Source organism: Mus pahari, chromosome 13 (assembly GCF_900095145.1).
Source record: "Mus pahari chromosome 13, PAHARI_EIJ_v1.1, whole genome shotgun sequence".
NCBI lineage: Eukaryota > Metazoa > Chordata > Mammalia > Rodentia > Muridae > Mus > Mus pahari.
The window spans coordinates 77,423,843-77,444,225 of NC_034602.1; the positions used below are offsets into that span (position 1 = coordinate 77,423,843).

General features: G+C 43.0%; 1 protein-coding gene across 7 annotated transcripts in view; it reads left to right on the forward strand.

Moving 5' to 3' along the window:
- Rufy3 (RUN and FYVE domain containing 3) overlaps nt 1-13,111 on the forward strand; it is a 78,724-nt gene extending 65,613 nt beyond the window's left edge. For 3 of the 7 annotated variants that reach the window (XM_029545054.1, XM_029545055.1, XM_029545056.1), the window contains 7 exons: nt 718-815; nt 4,534-4,653; nt 5,705-5,801; nt 7,111-7,175; nt 8,807-8,834; nt 9,911-9,979; nt 11,557-12,976. In XM_029545054.1, the coding sequence (XP_029400914.1) occupies nt 718-815; nt 4,534-4,653; nt 5,705-5,801; nt 7,111-7,175; nt 8,807-8,834; nt 9,911-9,979; nt 11,557-11,700 (621 nt within the window). In that variant the 3' untranslated portion in view covers nt 11,701-12,976. Of the gene's footprint in view, nt 1-717; nt 816-2,239; nt 4,323-4,533; nt 4,654-5,704; nt 5,802-7,110; nt 7,176-8,806; nt 8,835-9,910; nt 9,980-11,556 lie in introns of those variants that run through there. The other 4 variants (XM_021210487.2, XM_021210488.2, XM_021210489.2 and 1 more) reach the window with 4 other exon arrangements.
- Nucleotides 13,112-20,383: the final 7,272 nt, after the last annotated feature.

Below are 20,383 nucleotides of genomic sequence, written 5' to 3' on the forward strand. Positions count from 1 at the left end.
CATCCTCGAGATGTGGGATTCTCTCTTTTTATTTTATGTCTGTGTGCAGGTCTGAGGCCAGGTGTCCACAAAGGTGTTAGAGCCCCCAGATCTGGAAGTATAGGGGTTCATGAGCTGCTAACGGTGTGCTGGGAATCGAATTCAGGTCCCCTGCAAGAGTAGTATGTGCCCTTTTCCCCTGAGTCACAGCTCCAGCTCAAAATAAGGGTGTTTTTCTTTTTAAAAAATATTTATTTTTATGTTATGAATATAAATAATATGTATTATTTTGTAGATAAATAATATGTATTTAAACCTAGGTTCTACATGAGAGGACCTGTGATACTTGGTTTTCTTCTTCCCATTGTCCTCTTTCCTCTCGTCCCCACACCCCCACTCTCCTCTTTGCACCTAGTTCTCTTTCTACTTTTATATTGTATTTTTCTTTCATATACTATTTAAATATATTTTAATTTAATATAAATGTTTGTATCCTATAACTTATACTCTAGTGTGTCACCTAATTTAAAATTGCATTAGATCATGATAAATCCATGAGCCTTCTGATAATGTCACAAGCTTCACATAACAATATTTATTTCACTAAAAATGCTTCTTGGCTTTCTTTTTTCAACTGGAAATTAACTGACACAGAAATGTAGAGAGTATTTCCATTTATTTCCTGTTTGCCATTATGATTTAAAGCATAGTATAAATCTCTTAATTCTTTTCCAACAGAGTTCAGACCTAGGGGTGAAACAGAAAAGTGAATTGAACAGTCGCCTGGAGGAAAAGACCAATCAGATGGCTGCCACCATCAAACGGCTGGAGCAAAGGTAAACACGCCGTTCTGTAATGGCTCTTCAGTACTGGAGGGCTGAGAACTGTTCAGCAAATGAACACAGAAAATTTACCCAACCTGAGTCGGTTGGAAGGCCCTGAGGTTGAGAGTGTATAAAGGGGAACACAGGAGAGGCTGGAGGGAAGAGAAAGAAGGTAAGAAACTATGAAGTTATATTTTCATTAGTTTTTTAAGTTAAAAAAATGGTCTTTATATAGTGAGTTTCAGGCTAGACTTGGTTAAAGAGTGAGACCCTCTGTAAATACAGTTTGTGATTGTATAGTTTTGTTTATCACTAAAGTTTCTAAATATTTTTATACTAGGTGAGGTGGGGATTCCAGAAGGCATTGACCATTGCTTTGTCTCTCATCTGTAACTGTTTCTCTCTTCTCTCATCTCCCTTCTGTCCCTTCCTGAGTAGTTGTATGACTTCCACTAACACCTCCAGTGTGTCTCTCCTCGGACTTCCCCGTATGGAGTCTGGAGGTTTCATCTTCTGCTAGATCCTGCTCACCTGTACTTGTAGTTCTCCCCAAAATATGTCTGCTTCTTGAGACCTCCAATGTCAATGCGATGTAGCAGCCAAGGTCACGTGACATTTCTACCTCTAACAGCTGCTCAGCACCCTTAGTACACCTTGGCCACGCCCTCCACTCTTTCCTTCCCTCGCTCTTCTGATTATTCCAATTACGAATATTCCCTCCCGACTCCCTTCTTGGAATACATTTTCACACAATGGCTCAGATGTCACCACCTGAGTTTGGCTTCCTCTGGTGCTTCTTTCCAGCTAGAAATGATGCTTTATATCTACCTCTTCCCATCCTGCCCTGGCGTTTCTCACTGTGCACCTCACCTTGAAGTCTTTAGAAATGTCTCCTGAAAGTGAGCTCCTTCTAGTTAGTTAGCTAACCTTTCCATTCTGTCACAGTTGTGGAATGTACATGGCATAAATTGACAATGAATGGATGAATGAATGAATGAATGAATGAATGAATGAATGAAATGGGTGGCTTGCTTCAGATGATTCTTCCGGGAATCAGGGAGGGAGTATCTTAAACAGCAGAACATATTAATGTTAATGCTAAAGTTAATTATAAACCTATAAATGAAGTTGAAACCTTTGGAGTGATTGATACTGCTATGGCTGATAGATAAAAAAAGAATCCATTTATATGGCAGAGTAGTCAACTGTTTGTTCATAAGCACTGATATGTTTATGATTTAATAAACTGATGTCCATGTTCATAAATTGTACTTTTTGAAGTGTTTGAAAGTGTTCCTCAGTGAATTTTAACTTGGCATTAAGGCCAACAGAACTAAAATAATGACTTGGCTGACATATCTTCTTACTATCTTTGTTTCCTGTTTATCCATTTTCTCATTACCCTTCCAACTCATTTTTATTTTTATTTTATTAAGTGAAAAAGATTTGGTGAAACAGGCAAAGACCTTAAATAGTGCAGCAAATAAACTGATCCCAAAGCATCATTAAACGTTTTGCAGTTGGTCACCTCATGAGTCTGATGTTACAGATTAACTATAAAAGGAAGAAATCTGAAATTCCTACATTTAAGCTCTGACTCTATATAAAATATCACCAAAAATTGACCTTGAATTTGTTGGACTTAAAAACACAATAGATGGTTACATAGGTCGGGTGGTGTGGTTGCTGCTGTTTTTCCCCTCCCGCACCCCAGAGTTAGAAATTTTGGTATGAATTCCTCATTAAATACCAAATAAACTTTGAGAAATATTTCTGAGTTGAACAGTAAATCAAAAGACCATTTCTAGGAAGCCTGGGGACAGAAGCACTGCCTGTGCTTGCTAGTGATAACACTCTGTCGGCGGGCCTCTGCCCGCACCAGCGAACCTGGTGACCCGGGGCTCTTCTAAAGTAGCCCTGCCTCTTAGGCCATGACCCCTCTTCTCTTGACTTCTGTAGGTTCAATCAACCCCCAGCCCAAGATAAGGATTTAGTATTTCATTACAGTTCTGTTCTCAGTTACCAAGATTGCTTGCAGTTTATTTCTGCCTTAGTGATGTTGGACAAGAAGAAAAACAGCATCCTTACATTTCTTTAGAACGTAGAAACAAAGTAGTGATTAGGTAGCTCTTACCATCACAGCGTGGAAGCTTGAGAGACCCCTCTAACACCGCCCTCTTCTACCTCTGCCCTTCTCCGACATCCCACTTACTACCTAGGTAGCTCAGAGAGAACGTCAATACAAATGCGACGTTCACATCTGCTCTGCAGCCCTGCTGGACTCCATGAGGCCACAGTGGAATCCTGCCTGTTGTCCTCCCCTGCAGCACTTGCCCACGAGCTTCGATCACTTTTTCTGTAATGAGAATTTGCTAAACGTTCTGGGAAACTATTAATCTAGTTAATAAAATAAAAGAAATCCAAATGAGAAATGAATAATACACTGGCATTATTGTTTAATATCAAAATAAAGATCCTCAATAGCCACGAGCAATACTAGCAGGGCCTTTTCTAAGTGACCACAGATCTAACCCTTTCTAGGCTCTACATTGTAAATAATTCTATAAATACTTTGATTTTAAAAAAGAACTATTTTTGATTTGGGGAGGCAGGCTTTTATAATCATGAGCCTTTACTCCGCCCAGCGATATTCGCACAAGGCCCATGTAGCATAGCCTGTGCTGAGAGAGAGGCAAAGCTAACCCCTTTGCTTCCAGCTCTTCAAAATCTTTTCCTTCTTGGCAAACCAGAATTAAGAGTGCACCAGAGTTCATGCATTTCTATAGGTCCTCACCAGGCCCGAGTTAGAGCCAACCTCATGGAGGGTCCTGTGGCCCTGAACTCATTTGAATTCTTACAATTTTGCACCTGCATAAATAAAGCGCCTACTGCGTTCTACCATTCATCAGCCTTTAACGGTGATGAGTCGCTTTTTACCTGAGCATCTAAAAGGAAGAATCAAATCAATAAAAGTTAGACTAAACATAGCATGCCTCTAAATTCTACTATAGAAAGCCTCAAATATTTCACCCTCTAAAACATGATTCTTTATAGGTGCAAAGTTATAAGACATTTAGAAGAAAGAATACATGAGAATCTTCCAGAGAACACGGTCAGGAGTCTTAGGAACCCCAATGCTGAGTTGTCTGCTTGGTCACATACACCTGATAGGAATGGAAAGGAAAGAGGCAGCCAGACGTTCACAGTGTGTGTCCTTGTGGAGGTGAAGCCTGGGTAAGGTTGCTACAGAATGTCCTCCGGCTTCCTGCAGCACAGGGAGGATCAGGAAATGGTGGTAATCCCACGGGAGAGGGAGCTGTTCCTGCGTGCTCCGGCTGTATGTAGAAGACAGTGTTAGGAAGGAAAGCCAGTGGCTTCAACATCAATTACTCTGTACCTGAGGGTGGCTCTGGATATGGATTTCCAAAAGTGATGTCTTGTTGTTGATCATCTAATGGCTGTAAACTGTAGTACTAGAATAAAAAAAAAAAAAAAATAGAAAATCGGCTTCTCTTCTGCCTGCTTCACCTTCATCTTGTTTTTCTTTAGAATTTGTTTCTTCTCCATCTTTTTCCCCTTCATCATTTATTTCTTCCTGTGTCCTGCATTGTCCCCCTCCGTCTCACCATACCTTCCTCCTTGGATTGTTTTACTTTGTGTTTGTGAACTTGGTCTTCCTCCCCACCGTGGCTTTTGTTTTTTATCACAAGTTCATGTGGCTCACATCCAGATTGCGCCAGGCTGAGCGAGGCCGCCAGTCTGCTGAGCTGGACAACCGGCTCTTCAAACAGGACTTCGGAGACAAGATCAACAGTCTGCAGCTGGAAGTGGAGGCGCTCACCAGGCAGCGGTGAGCAGGGCGGCTTGACCAGCAGGGTGCTGTGGTGGGTACAGCAAGGAGGGGATCAGGTCTGGAGCTCTCTTGGCTTGGTCTTGCCAGTGTCCTTTATGAACAGGAAGAACTCAGAAAGCTTCACAGGTCTGAACAGTTCCAAAATCCACGGAGCATCCCTGTGATTAAATAATTAGGAACTGGCCAAGGACCTGGTGATACAGGCTTAAAATGTCACTGAGACAGGAGGAGCCTGAAGCCTCTTGCCTTCAAAAACTGAATTAAAAAGGAGAATTAGAGACCAAGTTTTCAAATACATAGTAACTAATGTCTAATACGATGTTAATGATAATGGTTAATGTCTTCTCCATTCCTGTAGTGGGTTGTGTACTTTTCAGAACACCTCACACACATTAATGTCCTAATGTCGGTCCTTTTAATAGGTTATATTATTGCCCCTACTTTCAGATAGAATGACAGCTTAATGTGTGTTGCAGTTCACATTATTAAGCTAGTATATGACTACACTGTTCCTTTTAAAGCCTGTTTCCCTGACTAACCCTAAGTACTCTCATGGGCCATCTCTCAAGTCATGACTGACTGCTAGTGAAGAAGTACAGCTGTGAATCTCAAAGCTACCAAGGGCAGCGAGGACTACCAAGGCTTGGGCATGGGCTGTGTGGAACTGAGCCCATGCCTGGAGACCAGCCAGATAATGTGATGTCTTACTAAAACTCAAAATGCTCTCCCTCGCTTGTAGTCAGCTTGTTTTCACCCAGAAAACTGCAACTCCTCGTTAGGAGTTAATGTAAAAGTTGACCTACTGGACCTGGGTGTTCCTACCATGTGTTCTGAATTGCCACAGAAGGAGTAAGCTGCCTTCACGTGTTATGGCATCAGTAGTCCTACTGTGCTCCACTGTCTTCCAGCTCAGTTGCCCATATGTTTTTGGGAACTTTCTCAGGCATTAAAACTCAATTGCTGAACTTTAAGGGCAAGGTTTGGCATTCTTTAGAATATATGACTACAGAAATCAGAATTTTCATCCTCTCCTCTCCCACCTCACCAGGACTCAGCTGGAGTTAGAACTGAAACAAGAAAAGGAGAGGAAGTCACAAAACAGGGGCACCTCAGGGAAGGGGGCCCAGAAGCCAGAGCTGCGCATGGTAACGTGTGTTCTCCGCTCACTTGCTTTATTCCACTTACATTCTATGAGCTGCTTGATGGGTCTGCCAGGTCTCTCGTGGCCCACTACTTAGCTGCTGTGGTCTACCATCTGCAGACAGCAAAGCAGGCTAGGATGGGAGGAGAGCGGGATCCTGAGCTGACCTCTAAGATGATCTTGCTCAGTTTGGAAAAGTGACTCCTTTCCTCTGCTGTTTAGTAAAACTATTATGGCATTGTAATAAGCATGTATTTCTTGGAGTCCGAATACATGTATGAACATATGCAAGGAGGTCCTTTGAGGAAGAAAAGAAACTAGAGTTACAGAAGGGAATGGCATGTAGAGTGGTTAAAGAAGAGAATAAAACTTTATACACAGTCTTGAAAGGTCTCTAGCACCTGTGGGGGTGAGCAGCCACAGTTCTACCAGCCTCTGGAAGAGGCAGAGTTAAAAAACGTGAGACACTTATGTTCCGAGGAGCGAGCACCTTTGTGTCTATTAATATGTACAACGACGTGGGGAATTATAATTTCTAGAGAATAAGCTGCTAACTTGCTGCATTACAGTGGAGTGATGAGCAGAAAGTAATGACACTGTACATGTTACTGGTGGAAATGTGCAGACCCGCCATGCCATGTGCTCCTCAGTACTTAGTTGAGCGCATGGAAATCTGAGGGGTGTAAGGAGGTCTGCTGGCTGGCTGTGCTTTCCCAAGCAGGCTGCAAGGTTCTCAGTCTTGATTTGCCCTAAGAAGAACTTGTCTTCCCTGATACTTGACTGCTCTAGAACTTGGTAGACCTTTGAGAGTAGGTGGGAAGCAGTTTAGAGCAGGCAGTGGTATGTGTGTATATATTTTCTCACAGAAGTTGACCTAAAAACTACCCAAGCTGCCTTGCCAGCCTGGGGCCGTTGCCCTTCCACCAGGAAACTCACTTGAGTACAGGCGGGAGTCCTTGGCAGTGGGGCAGCTATGTGAATGTTCAGAGGATCATACAGCTAGCTAGTCAGAGAAAAGTCAGATACATTTCCCAAGAGCCGACTTCTCTTGAGCCCACTGAAGAGGGCATTCCTTTGGGTTTTGTTTAAATTCAGAAAATAAAAAATGCTCCAGAAATATCTACTTCTAAAGAACTACTTGGTGTAGAGTATGAGAAAAGTGCTTTGAAAGTTAAGTCCTTTCTCTAAAGCAGAAAGGGAGGGAGGGGAGGGGAAGCACTTTCTCCTCAAGCCGAGACATTACGGAGGAAACCTGTGATGTCATCACAGTAGTGTCCTGAATAACTAATGATTGAGCTATTTTCTTTTGGCAGGATGGAAAGCATAGAATCCAAGAGGAAAATGTTAAACTAAAGAAGCCGTTGGAAGAAAGCCACAGGTGTCTGTAATGCGAGTTTTGCTAAGCTATTAAGTCATTTTTGGAGTGGTGGGAAGGGAGCTCCTGATGGATGGCCACTGAGCTGTGAAGTAGAAGGCAGTTAAGGAAAACCACACAATATACCAGCTGGATCACAGGGGCAGTCAGCCCGCCCTGGGACTCTTCCAGGATTAACCCCTTAAATTACCACTTAAATACCTACACCTACCAGCTATTAGATAGGTGAAGCAGGAGGTGAATTCAGCGCCAACTGGTATATGGGCTATACTGGTAACCTGTTAAAAAATTAAGTGTGTGTGTGTGTGTGTGTGTGTGTGTGCACATGTGTGTGTGTAGATTTTTATTAAATTGGGATCTAAAGAATATGAAGCTCTATAGTTCTTATGTTTGTAAAGGAACATTAGTGTGATTGTTTCCACTCACCTGCTAAGTTTGAGGTAAATACCCTCATTCCCTTATGCCTTATTTTTTTCTTCCCCGTAAGGGTCTCAGCTTGCCTTCATCCCTGTTTCTTAACTTTCATCTGAACTGCTCACTATGAAAAGCATAGGCGCTGGACAAGGTGGTGCATGCCGTTAATCATAGCACTCGGGAGGCAGAGGCAGGTGGAGCTCTGTGAGTTTGAGGCCAGCCAGGGCTACACAGAAAAACTCTGTCTTGGGTGGAAAACAAAAAAGCGTAGGTTTGTTGGGTAGTGGATACACAAAGAAACCCTGTCTCAGAAGAAAAACAAAGAGAAAAGCATAGGCCCTGACTTTTTAACAGTAACTTTACCATGTTAGAGAAAAAAATATAATGCTACTACCTGACAAACAAAGGCGATCCAACTATATAGCATTCTAGAAAAATAAAAGCAGGTACACGTCCGAAGCCATCTTGGTTCTCTTCTCTATCCTCTGGGACACTCCCTCTCACTGCAACTCTTAGCTCCGCCACCTTTTCACTGTCCAATCACAGACCTCCTATGCACTAATGTAATTGGTCAGGGAAAATCCAGACAGCATGTTAAGGGAATATTTAGGGCCTTGGTCTAGTCCCCTGCCTCTCAGTTGAAGATTACATGACCCCTTATAAGTGGGCTGCATTTTTACTGAAAAGGACTTGGCTCTTAGCTACTCTTGTGAAGAAAGAGTTCAGCCTGTTTGAAAAGGATTTTTATATATGTCTCATGACCAATCTGATTCATTTACTTCCTGATTAGTATTCTAAAGCTTTCATTGTAAGAGTATTTGAGGAAAGAAGACAAATACATTGCATACGATAATGGGTAAATTCCCATAGTGTCAGATATAATAAAGCTTTAAAAATATATGGTTAATGAGCCATCCATGTTTCACATGATACAAGACAAATGGCATTTTTTAGATTGTAACAAGGAGAGGTAAACTATAACTACATATATATTTGTGAATCAGAATGTAATGTATATCAAGGATCAGATAGCGTCTAGTAAAAGATTTAACTAAAATGTCTAGAATCTTGGAGACCAATTAATACATACGCCGTTCCCAGCAGTGTACAAAGATGGGGGCATTGCTTGCTTATGTAATGAGTGTCTTGTCATTTCTCGCGAGGTATCAAGGACTTAGAGTAATGTGATAACTGCTGCTCTTTGTATCTCTCTGTTGTAGGCTTCTGACTCACCCTGCAGAGGGACAGGTAAGAAAAACTCCCGCTTTAACCTGCCTTGCACTCAATTACAAAGTTACGGCGCCATAGCTAGCCAGTTAACAAGGTGTCATGGGAGGAAGACAAAGGGACCCCCTCTGTGTAGCATCTTCTTAATAGTCTAGCGTGCACTCTCAAGGGCTGGGAAGCATGTGTTTGATGTGTTGAGCATCTTCTTAATAGTCGAGCGTGCACTCTCAAGGGCTGGGAAGCATGTGTTTGATGTGTTGAAAGACAAAAATACTATTATCTGGGTGGTAAAAATAAAAGAGAGAAATGCACATTGTAACGGATTTGTAAATGAGAATCCTAATATGATGGGGGCTCATGGAGGAGCTCAGAGCACTTGGCTTAGACTAACTGAGGCCACAATGAGTCTCATTTCCCACATGAGGTCACCTCTGAAGAACTGGCACTAAAACTACTCAGTCACTGTCCCTCTCATTTTCCCTTACCTAAAACAGAGGAAAAGTTTTGGGTTTTGTTTGGTTTTTGTTTTGTCACTTTAAAAAAATTTTGTTGTCATCTTTTGCTTTTATTTTATGTGTATGTGTGTTCTGCCAGTGTGTCTGGGTACCATATGCATGCTTGGTGCGCAGAGACCAGAAGAAGGCATCAGAATCCCTGGAACAGGAGTTCTGTTGTAAACTGCCATGTGGGTGCTGGGAATCAAACCTTGGTCCACTGTAAGGGCAGCCAGTGCTCCTAACAGCTGCATATTCTCTCCAGCCCCCTTTGATCACTTTTAAACTTTTTAAAAACTTTTAACCTAGAGAAACGATTGTAAAACACCTTGAAAATAACAATATGGCAACCAACGAGAAAGACATGCCCAGATCTCCTCTTCGCCTTGTGAGATTTAAAGGGAAGCCAGTGTTTTCATGCTCACTGAGGTGACGGAGCGAGGAGGCCAGGAAGGCTTGAGTTTCCTTGTTATAAGTAAAGTTCAGAGTTAAGGTTGCAGGATATGTAATTTGTTTCTTCCCTTTCAATGTGTGGTCTGATTTTAGAAGCTAGGAGTGTTGACAAAGTGCTCAGGGAGGTAACTGGCTTACTGTGTGTCTTAGGGTCAGCCTTCGCTCTCTGAAAAGCCACAGGTGTGTCAGCTGTGCCAGGAAGACAACAGCCTGACAAAGGTGAGTGGTCCCATTACAGAGGTGGCCTGCACCACCAGCTCCTTGTCAAGCGTAGCCAGGACTCAGCTGGTTATTACGGTGCCAGGAATGGGTGAGCCAAGGGTGAGCCTTTGCTAGACACTAACTCTTTAAAAGAAAAGCAGAGAAGGACATACTGAAATAGAAAGGACAGCATTGGCTGAGCACATACTTTTGTCATTTTGTTTTTACTTTTTATTATAATTGTAAGGGGGGAGAGGGAGGGAGGGGTATTACCCACATGCCTTGGTGGTCATTTGGAGGTCAGAGGACAGCTATGAAAGTCTCCTCTCTTTGGCCACGGGTTCCTGGCTCTCAGTTTTTCACATTTTGCACTTTTACCTGAAGAGCCATTTTGGTGGACCCTTGTTTTTGGTCTTGAGCCCTGGTCCCCCACATGGTCCAAATGGCCTGGGACTGGCTGTATAGGCTGGACCATCACCAAACTTGAGCTCTTTCTGTCTGTGCCTCAAATACTGCACCACGCACCACAGCCCTGGCCTAAGTCTGTGTTTTGTTTTGTTTTGTGTTGATGGAATCCAGCCCCTGGCATATACTAGGCAAATGCTTTCCACTGAGCCACATCCCAGCCCAGTGCTGCAGCCCATTATCCTGAAGAGTGCTAACAAATAACAAAGCAGACTGCCGCACTCACGTCCTACTCTTTGGCTCCCTCCTTCCAGGCTGCTGCCAGGAGAGGAAAGGGAGAGGAGCAGAGCTCTCCCACTAGGCCCCTGTCCGTGTCAGGGTAGGTAAAGTAACAGACTAGATCGGAAAGAACAGATGTCCTTGGTGGCTGAGACGGGCAGTTGTTAACAACAGTATCCTTCAGCATCAGACATGATGCCCAGAGATGCTCAAGAGGTGTTATGTTCAAAGGACTATCACAAAAAGGTACTTGAAGAATTATAAGAAATGTGCCCAAATTCTGGATGACATCATGCTGAATCTTAACAAAATTACAGTATGCTCTAGCAGATTAGCCGAGCCATGTAGCAAGTATATATGGTTGGAAATTCATAAATGTTCCAAAACAAGAAAGTTGCCAGAGTCACTCTCTAAAGACTTTTCTACAGAGCTGCTGTGGGATCCTGTTGCGGGTGCCCTGATGGCACTACTGTAGCAACACATTGCTTGGTTGCTGAGCAACACAGAAGTGCTCATGGAGCACCAAAGAGCAGCATTAAGCTCATCAGTGCTCTGGGAACTGACTTGATAGTTAACACATTTTAAGGCTCTGCTCCTCCAAACATTGCTAGCCCACGACCTTATTTAGTTTCATTATGCTGGTATTTGCTAGAATTTAAAATTACCCTACCCAGAAGTAGGGATCAGAAGTATGAAGTGTACTCCAGAGACTGAACATGATTCTGGGACACCCATGCTACTTCATTTAGCTCTAATAGCTGACCTTGTGCTCCCTTGTGACCTGTCTGGTCAGGGCCATTTGGCACACAGCAGCCATTCCATACCTGATTATGCATTGAGCAGCTCCTTATTTGACCCTTTCTGTCCTTAGCTTGTTCTTGTGGTCCTTTCCTAATCTTATCCTCTTGCAGAACACATGTAAAAACTGCAGAGGAACCTTCTGTAATGCCTGCACAACAAATGAACTGCCTCTTCCTTCAAGCATCAAGCCTGAGCGAGTGTGTAATCCTTGTCACGAGCAGCTGATAAAGCAGTACTCCACCAGCCCACCCTAAGACTGGAAGCCAAGACCAGGCCAGAGTGTTGATGCCGGGCAGGTCTGGCTCGCACGTGGTAGACGCAAGATGCCCTGGAACCCAGTCTTTAGAACCAACCCTAGTCAGTAGGAAAGACAGAAATAAACCAGGTCGGTGTCCGCGGGGAAGGCAGAGCTCAGAGGTGCTCTGACCTTTGCTCATCTTCTCTAATGAGCGCATAAATAAAAGTTGCTGAGCCTTTCCCTTCAACACCTAAACAAGCCCATCTTGGAGAACTTGGGGCATTTTTATTTCTATGAAGTGATAAAGCTGGGCTGTAGCTGAGTGGAGAAGCGCTGCCGAGCCAGTGCGAGGTCGCACTTTCTACTGCAGCACCACTGCCAAGAAAGCAGCATTGCATATGCGTTCTGAGGGGCAACCTGAATGTTAAAGGGGAAAAAAATAACAAGTGCTACCCTGGTACTGCTAGACAGTTTCCTCTCAGCTCTCGGGACCTACCTCTTTACCAAACTGTGAACCCAATCTCAGGGAAAGGAATCAAGAGTAATATAAATTTTGAATGTATTGATAATGCATTATAACTTCAGAACCAGGTGATTTTTTTTTTGGGGGGGGGGGTGTACCTACAAGAGTTTTCTTTATGTGAACATCGGTTGCTTCCCACCAGATGGCTCCAGAAGTAAGTATGTGCACTTTTCAGAATTCCTCCCACAGAGCAAGCCAAGGACCCTGCCCAGTCCCTCCCTCTTGAGCCATAAAGGACAGTAAGACTTTTCGAAAACAGGGTTCATCTTGCAAGTAGAAGATTAAAGTAAAGCTAAGCCAGGTACACAAAACATCAGCTCTGATTTGTTAATGGCTGAGGACAGTCAGCACCACACTCATTGAACTGCTGATTGGATGAGAAGTCCATATTCTGAACTACAGATCAGAATCCACAGGCAGGGACAATATTCAAACATCTCTTTGTGACAAATCTTTGTGGAAAAGTGGGAGTACACTGAATAAAAGATGGGAAGAGATGGCTTAGTTACAATGGTTATGTTGTATAGTTGTATATCTGGATTGTCTGATTCCAACTAAGACTTGGGAAAACATGAGTCTATGCAGGTTTAGAATTCTGGGGTAAATTCTGGAGGAAAAATGGCAACAAATCCTGTCTCCTGAAAAGGTTTAAAACCTGGGAAAGGCATTATTATTTCAGAAGTCTGACCTGCTGGTGAAGATGAAGTTTAACAGTTAAAGTTAGGGGAAATAAAAATAAGTAATTCTAACCTGTTGTGTTGGTTGTCTTCTCTTTGGAAAAAAAAAAAAAATGTTTTTATGTGAATGAGCTCGGCCTCTGTGCACCATGTCCATGTAGTGCCCATGCAGACCACAGGAGGGCGTGAGCTCCCTGGAACCAGAGTCATAGACAGCAGGGAGCCGCCCTTGGATGCAGAGAACCAAACTCCAGTCAGTCCCTGCGAGAGCAACCAGTGCTCTTAACCACTGAGCCTCCATCCTTCTTTCTTTTTTTTTGCTAAACATTTTTTAATCCTTTGTTCATACTGGTTTTGGTCACCTGTAGGAACTAGCCGTTTTAGGCACTATATAAGAGGGGCAAAATTGTCCAAAGTTCTAATTAGCTTGAAGTAAGGTGGCTGCTGTGTAGCACAGAGGCACGAGGCAGAGGGGATGCTCAGTGTGGTCGCTTTGCCTTTGTATGCAGCCCCAAAGATTTGTGGGTGTTATACCCCCATCCCAAAAGCAAATACGTAATTATCCCTAGGGAATCTTCCTTAAAAATTGCTTCCTAGCACTTAACAACATCAACCAAATGAATATGAGATCAACTAGAGGCAAGAGCTTACACAGTACAAGCTACAGGATCTTCCACATGGAATTAAAAGATACCATGTGTTCATAAGCTAAAATATCACCACCAAGACACTACAGGAGCCAGGCCCAATATTTAAAGCCTAAGGCAGAGGAATCACAAATTCAGGGTCTGACATGCATAGGAAGATCCTTTTTTAAAAATCCATTAAGGTCCTTCTGCAGAAGTGGGGAGGGGCATTATATTAAAATTTCTATTTCAAGGAACTCCCTACTCAACTCTATAAAAGTATAAATTCAGAGGTAACATAATTGATTTCAGTGCTTAAACTACAGTAAACAAGTCAAAATGATAGTGCCATAAAGCCTAGAAATAAACATTTAAATACAAGGCCACACATCTCTGAGAAGGGCCCAGGACATTCATCACAAGTGTTGGGGAAGCTGGACTCTCGTATCAATAGAAGTGGCAGCTAACCAAAGCCTAAGTGGGAGATTTAAGCTAGAGAAAGAGTTTCATGATGCTGCGTTTAGTGAAGTTCTAGGTATGACAGAGAAACACAGGCAACAAAAGAAAATGAAGCCAGCAGAAATTCGTTTTGAGTTGAGCATGGGGTTGTATGCCTATAATCCCAGCAGTTCGATAGCTGAAGGCAGAAGGTAGATTGATCAAGTGCAAGTCCAGAGAGTGAGCAGAGAAAATGGGAGTGTGCAGGCTAGTTTTATGTCAGTTCTACACATACTGTAGTCATGTGAGAGAAGGGATTGAGAAAACGCCCCCATAAGATTAGTCTGGGGCATTTTCTCAGTGACTGATGCAGGAGGCCCTGCCCACTGTGCATGGTGTCACCCCTGGGCTTGTGGTCCTGAGTGCTAAGAAAGGTTGAGCAAGCCAGTGAGCAGCAATTCTCCATAGCATCTGCATCAGCTCCTGCCTCAGGGTTCCTGCCGTGTCCCAGTCTCCCTGCCATAACTGCTTTCAACGATAAACTGTTACATGGAAGTGTGAGTGAAAGAAACCCATTCCTTTTGGTGATGGTGCAAATAGTAACCCTCACCAAGACATTTGGTAAAAGATTGATATCCAGAACACATATTTAAATGAGAAAAGTGAAGCAACCTACTTGAAATGACACCTACCACAACGATACACAAATGTCCAATATACATGTGAAGCTCATTATCAGTAACAGCTACAAATCAAAATTCCAATAAAATACCACATACCCAGGATCCTGCTGCTGCTCTTTTTCTTTGTCCTTCTCTTTTTCTTCTTCCTTCCTCCACCCCCCAGGGGTTTTCCATGTATCCCTGCCTGTCTAAAGGCGTGTACCACCACCACACCAGTGACCACAAGCCTTCTGAAGTTTGCCTGAAGGCTCCAAATAATGATTCCTGTCGCCATCTACTTGCTGTGTTGGAAATGACCTAATTAATACCTTCTAGGCAAAATTTCTCTCCAGTAACAGACCCTGACTCTAACTACGCCATCCGCACCACCAAGTGTCTTAATGAAGTGGAATCACTTCATAAGGTTAATGAAGATGATACAAAACACAGAAATAATAAAGGGCAATAGAAGAATTCAGTCATTGCCCCTAGTGGTGCAGGATAGGCAGGATAACAATCTGAAGCCAGCTCAGTAGACCCTTCTCAAAAACACCATTCACCACAAAGATGCATTCTGCTGACTATCAGAGAACAAAATAGAGCATAGGTGTTACTCAAGACCAAACTCAGCTGGGCGGTAGTGGTGCACACCTTTAATCCCAGCACTCAAGAGGCAGAAGCAGGTGGGTCTCTGTGTTCAAGGGCTATACATAAAAACCCGTCTTGAAGAGAAAGGAAGGAGGGAAGGAAGGAAAGAAAGAAAAAAGAGATCAAATTTCTATAAACATCAAAAATAACTAGGTAACCAGAAAACTGAGAAAAAACAAAACAACAATAACAAAAAAAAAAGGGCTGGTGAAATGGCTCAGCGGTTAAGCACACTGACTGCTCTTTCAAAGGTCCTGAGTTCAAATCCCAGCAACCACATGGTGGCTCACAACCATCCGTAATGAGATCTGACGCTCTCTTCTGGGGTGTCTGAAGATAGCCACACTGTACTTGCATATAATAAATATTTAAAAAAAAAAAAAAGAAAACTCAGTACAGTCAGTATACAGATGGTATTAGCTTGTCTTCAAAGAAAAGGCAGATGGGAAAAAAAAACCTATCAAGAACTCAGGGAGACCATGGCAGCATGCATGTGGCCTGTTCAGGTCTAAGCCAGATGAAGTCCTACTGTTTTGAGGGGAAGCAGCACAAGGCCCCATCCCTAGCTCACAAACTCTCCGATTGATAGCTATGTGCAAGAGAAACATTAATATGCTCCAACAGCCTCTCTGTGGCCACATTAAGGGAGCCCCCACCCCACTGCTGCCATGCTCAGCAGTGGATGGCCAACACCGAACAAACTCGTGTTCTTGAAGTTTCGTCTGGGTTTTTTGTTTGCTTTTTAATCCCACCTTTTCTTCCCTTACAGATCCTTTGCTTATAAATTTATTTCCAATTTTGTTTCTATAGGATTTCTATGTTCGAGAATGTGAGTCTCGGTGTCTGGATGTTTCTTGTGCATTTTCTTTAGGTCTTTTGTGTTTGTTTTCTTTTTTTCTTTCTTTTTTTTTTAAAGATTTATTTATTTATTTATTATATGTAAGTAACTGTAGCTGTCATCAGACACTCCAGAAGAGGGAGTCAGATCTTGTTACAGATGGTTGTGAGNCTCCAGAAGAGGGAGTCAGATCTTGTTACAGATGGTTGTGAGCCACCATGTGGTTGCTGGGATTTGAACTCAGGACCTTCAGAAGAGCAGTCGGGTGCTCTTACCTGCTGAGCCATCTCACCAGCCCTTGTGTTTGTTTTCTGTTCTGGTTTATAATCTAATTTTTATTATTTTGCAGATACATGTTTGTATTCTAATAAAAGACAAAAGGGGTGTGACTTGGGTAGATAGAGAAGTGGGGAGAATCTGGGAGTTGAGAGAGGATAAACTAGTCAGGATGTATGAAAGGTTTTATCAATAAAAAAAATAAATACAAATAATAAGTCAACAGGTTTAGGAAATGCCCACTCAGTGAACTGCATGTCCCCCCAAACAAGGGGGGGGACCAGAGTTTGGAACCTCAGCAGCTGCTTAAAAATCAGGTATAGGGCTGGTCCGAAGGTAGTGAGTTATCTCAATTGATTGTTCAGTCAGTTACAGATTGAACTCCTGTTCTACACTTTCCCCCCTTCTCACTACTGCACTTGACTAGTCAAAAAAAAGAAAAAAAAAAAATCAGGTATAGAAGAAGCCGGGTGTGGTGGCACATGCCTTTAATCCCAGCACTCGGGAGGCAGAGGCAGGTGGATTTCTGAGTTTGAGCCAGCCTGGTCTACAAAGTGAGTTCCACGACAGCCAAGGCTAGACAGAGAAACCTGTCTCGAAAAACCAAAAAAAAAAAAAAAAATCTTTGGCCTATGGGCTCTCGAACACACACACAAAAGACAAGAAAAACAGGATGACACTTTGGAATAAGATATGCCAGCATCTAATAACATTTAAGGTAGTCTTATTCCTTGAGATAGTCTAATCACAAAGATAATAAACTGAAGGTGTACAAAGCTGCTTACTCACATCCTAGCAACTTTATTCCACCAGCTGCCCACCTAACATGTGAAAGGAACACAGCACATCACTGTGGGGCGCTCAGCCCAGCCCGTCACACCATGGGACACTGCGGCAGGGTACACACCGACTGGGCTGCATTAAGTTCTAGAATAAGCAAAAGCAATGAATGAGCCAAACGTCCCTGCTGCACCTGACTGCTTGACTGGCAGGCACACGCACAACGGCTGACTAGGAAAAGGAAACGTGCCTCCAAACACTGAGGGCACCATAATCCCCCCCCCCCCCAAAGGCTGCACTGACATGTTCCACCTGCCTGGAACTTCTTCAAGAAACTAGTTAACATAAACGCTGAGGAGGTAAAGAACTGACTGTGTACAGTCACTTGGAGAAAGACTGGTGGATGGGCCAGCATGACAGGATACCACAGAGTGTTGCCTGTAGCCACCCGGTGTATACAGAGCATACTGGCAGTTCAAATGCCAAGACTGCTTTACATTTTCATTTGGGAAAAAAAAAAATTGGAGACAAAGCAGGCACAATGCCCACCACAGTGAGGACTGTTTAGTCTTGGCATTTAATTTTACATTTCAGATAACTGCAGTTTTAGGAACTAATCTTATAAAAAGTTTCCTTGAAAAGGAATGCTTACTGAAACTCATGTGAATGAATTGTTATGTAGGGTTTTTAAATGGGGAGGAAAAAAAAAAGATGCCAAGAGACAGTATAGACCTATAGTTCCAGCTCCTCAGGAGTGTGACACAGGAGAATCACCAGCTCCGGGACTTGGCAGCAGCCTGGGCAACAGAGATTCTATTTCTGGCTTTGTTGTTTGTAGCAAGACAGGGTCTCACGGTAAAGCTCAGGCTGGCCATGGACTCATGATCTTGCCTCAGCCTCGTGAGTGCTGTGATCAGAGGCATATGCCAAGCCTGGCAGAGACACTAGCTCTTAAATAAGAATTAGTGGACAGGACTGTAGATGACAGTGTTAACTGGTAACATGGCTATATAGTGAAGGTTTAAGAGAAAAAAGAATGGGGAAAGCTACTAAGACACTTCACAGAAAAATGCAAGTGTTTAACTATGGAGGGACACTGTAATGTAACACACCAGGCCTGCCGAGATTGCAGCCTGCTGACAAGGCTGTGGGAAAGTCTTTCAGCCACTGCAGTCCACGACAACTTTGAGATGTGCACTACACATGCACGTTACCCAGTCACTTACACCGGAGATATTTAGGTCTATAAAAACAACACATCTGGAGAAGGTAATTCACTTCAGCATTTTAACAGCAAAACACCAGGAACAATTTAAACATGATCATCAATACAGGACGTATTACATTATACACCTCTACATTATACAGAAAACAAGATTTCCTTTTTAATATAGCTATAAAATAATCAGGCTGGTGAGGTGACTGTGTAGCAGAATTTTAGCAGAACTCTTTTTTTGTTTGTTTTTTCTTTCTTTTTCTTTAGCAGAACTCTTGTATCTGACCTGAATTGGAGTAATGACATCTGAGCTTTGAAGTAGCCCTTTGTCAGTGATTGGTAGCTGAAGTTTTATGGAATTATTCTTTTGAAGGGTTCTCAGAGCCTCAGGCCTAGCAAACCAAGTTTTGTATGGTTGAGAATATTTAGGTAATGACCCTTTCAAGACAACCCCTAGACCAGCTAAGCAGCTTTGATACTCTAGAAGACTTGCTAAAGGTGCCTTTGTGCAGTAATTAAAGGAGCTTGAGGCTGGAGCTGGGACAGGCAGAGCTGAGAGACAGGCAGAGCTGGGAGGAGACAGCGAGCTGAGTGCAGGTCAAAACTGCTACAGGGACTCTTGGGGCGTCTAGAAGGCTAGCTGAGGAGACTGCCCCCAGCAAAAAGGTGAACAGATGTCTCCCTGTCTTATTAAACCCCAAGCAGGACACCCCCCCCCAAAAAAAAAAAGCTCCTGCAACAGGTAAGAATGCTTTGCTGCACAAACCTCACAACTGGAGTTCACTATCTGGATCCCACTACATGACGAGCCAACTTCTCAGAGTTGCCATCTGACCTATACACATCATTGTACATGGAGTACACACACCCACATGCACGCATACATGCAAATAAAAAAAAAAACAGCACTGGGTAACATGTATAATTTTAAATGAAATCAAGTCTGGTGTAAAGACACAATAAACATCAGCTTGCCAGAGAAGCTGACAACCGGCTAGCCAGAGAACTAGGTCGCTAGTGTATACTGCTCTTCTCTAAAACAACAAGCAGTTACCCTCCATTCTTTTCATATCAAGAGTTTAGACTGGGGCTGGTGAGATGGCTCAGCAGGTAAGAGCACCGACTGCTCTTCCAAAGTTCAAATCCCAGCAACCACATGGTGGCTCACAACCATCTGTAACAAGATCTGATGCCCTCTTCTGGAGTGTCTGAAGTCAGCTACAGCGTACTTACATATAATAAATAAATAAATCTTTAAAAAAAAAAAAAAAAAAAGAGTTTAGACTGAAATCTTCCTGTCACCTAACCCTCAGTAAAAATCAACTTTAAACTTGGGCAAAAACTTAGACAAACTGCCACCAAGATAATATACAGAGGCAGAAAGTATATAGACATGTAATGCCATTACTAAGCTCCTATTAGAAGAGTAACCCCCAAACCCACTGCCAGCCACCAAGAACACAGAGCTACCAGACATTTGTCCACCAAGCTGGGAACACAACACTGCAGCCAGGTTTCTTTAAAAAGAACCTTGTAGCTTTCTACCAAGCGAGCACACCCCACAGCATTCACGCCCAGTTGAAAACATCCCCATACAGACCACAGTATAGTTTATAGTCACTTTATTCCCTACCTAGCGTATAAAAATACTTTCTCAAGTAAAATCAGTATTTATGCATCAGAGAAGTCCGCGTGCCAAAGCCTGTGGAACCTGACCTTCACGCTGTCCCTAAGTTGAATTCTTTCCCATTCCCAGAGTCTCACAAATTTTAAGTGTATTAAACTATAGGATATAATGCCAAGTAGACTAAAAATCTTCAGATGAGTCCTGCTGACCCTTGCTGAGGGTAGAGGATTCTAACATGAATGTGTGCTGCGCTGACCGGTAAGGTGGGTCTGTCATGGTGTGCCACCCTCTCCCCACAGTGCAGCTCAGAACTATGTCCCTACCCACATGGCAGAAGCTTGACAGCTCAGCCACAGAGGGACAGACCCTGTTCAGTCTCTTCAATCAC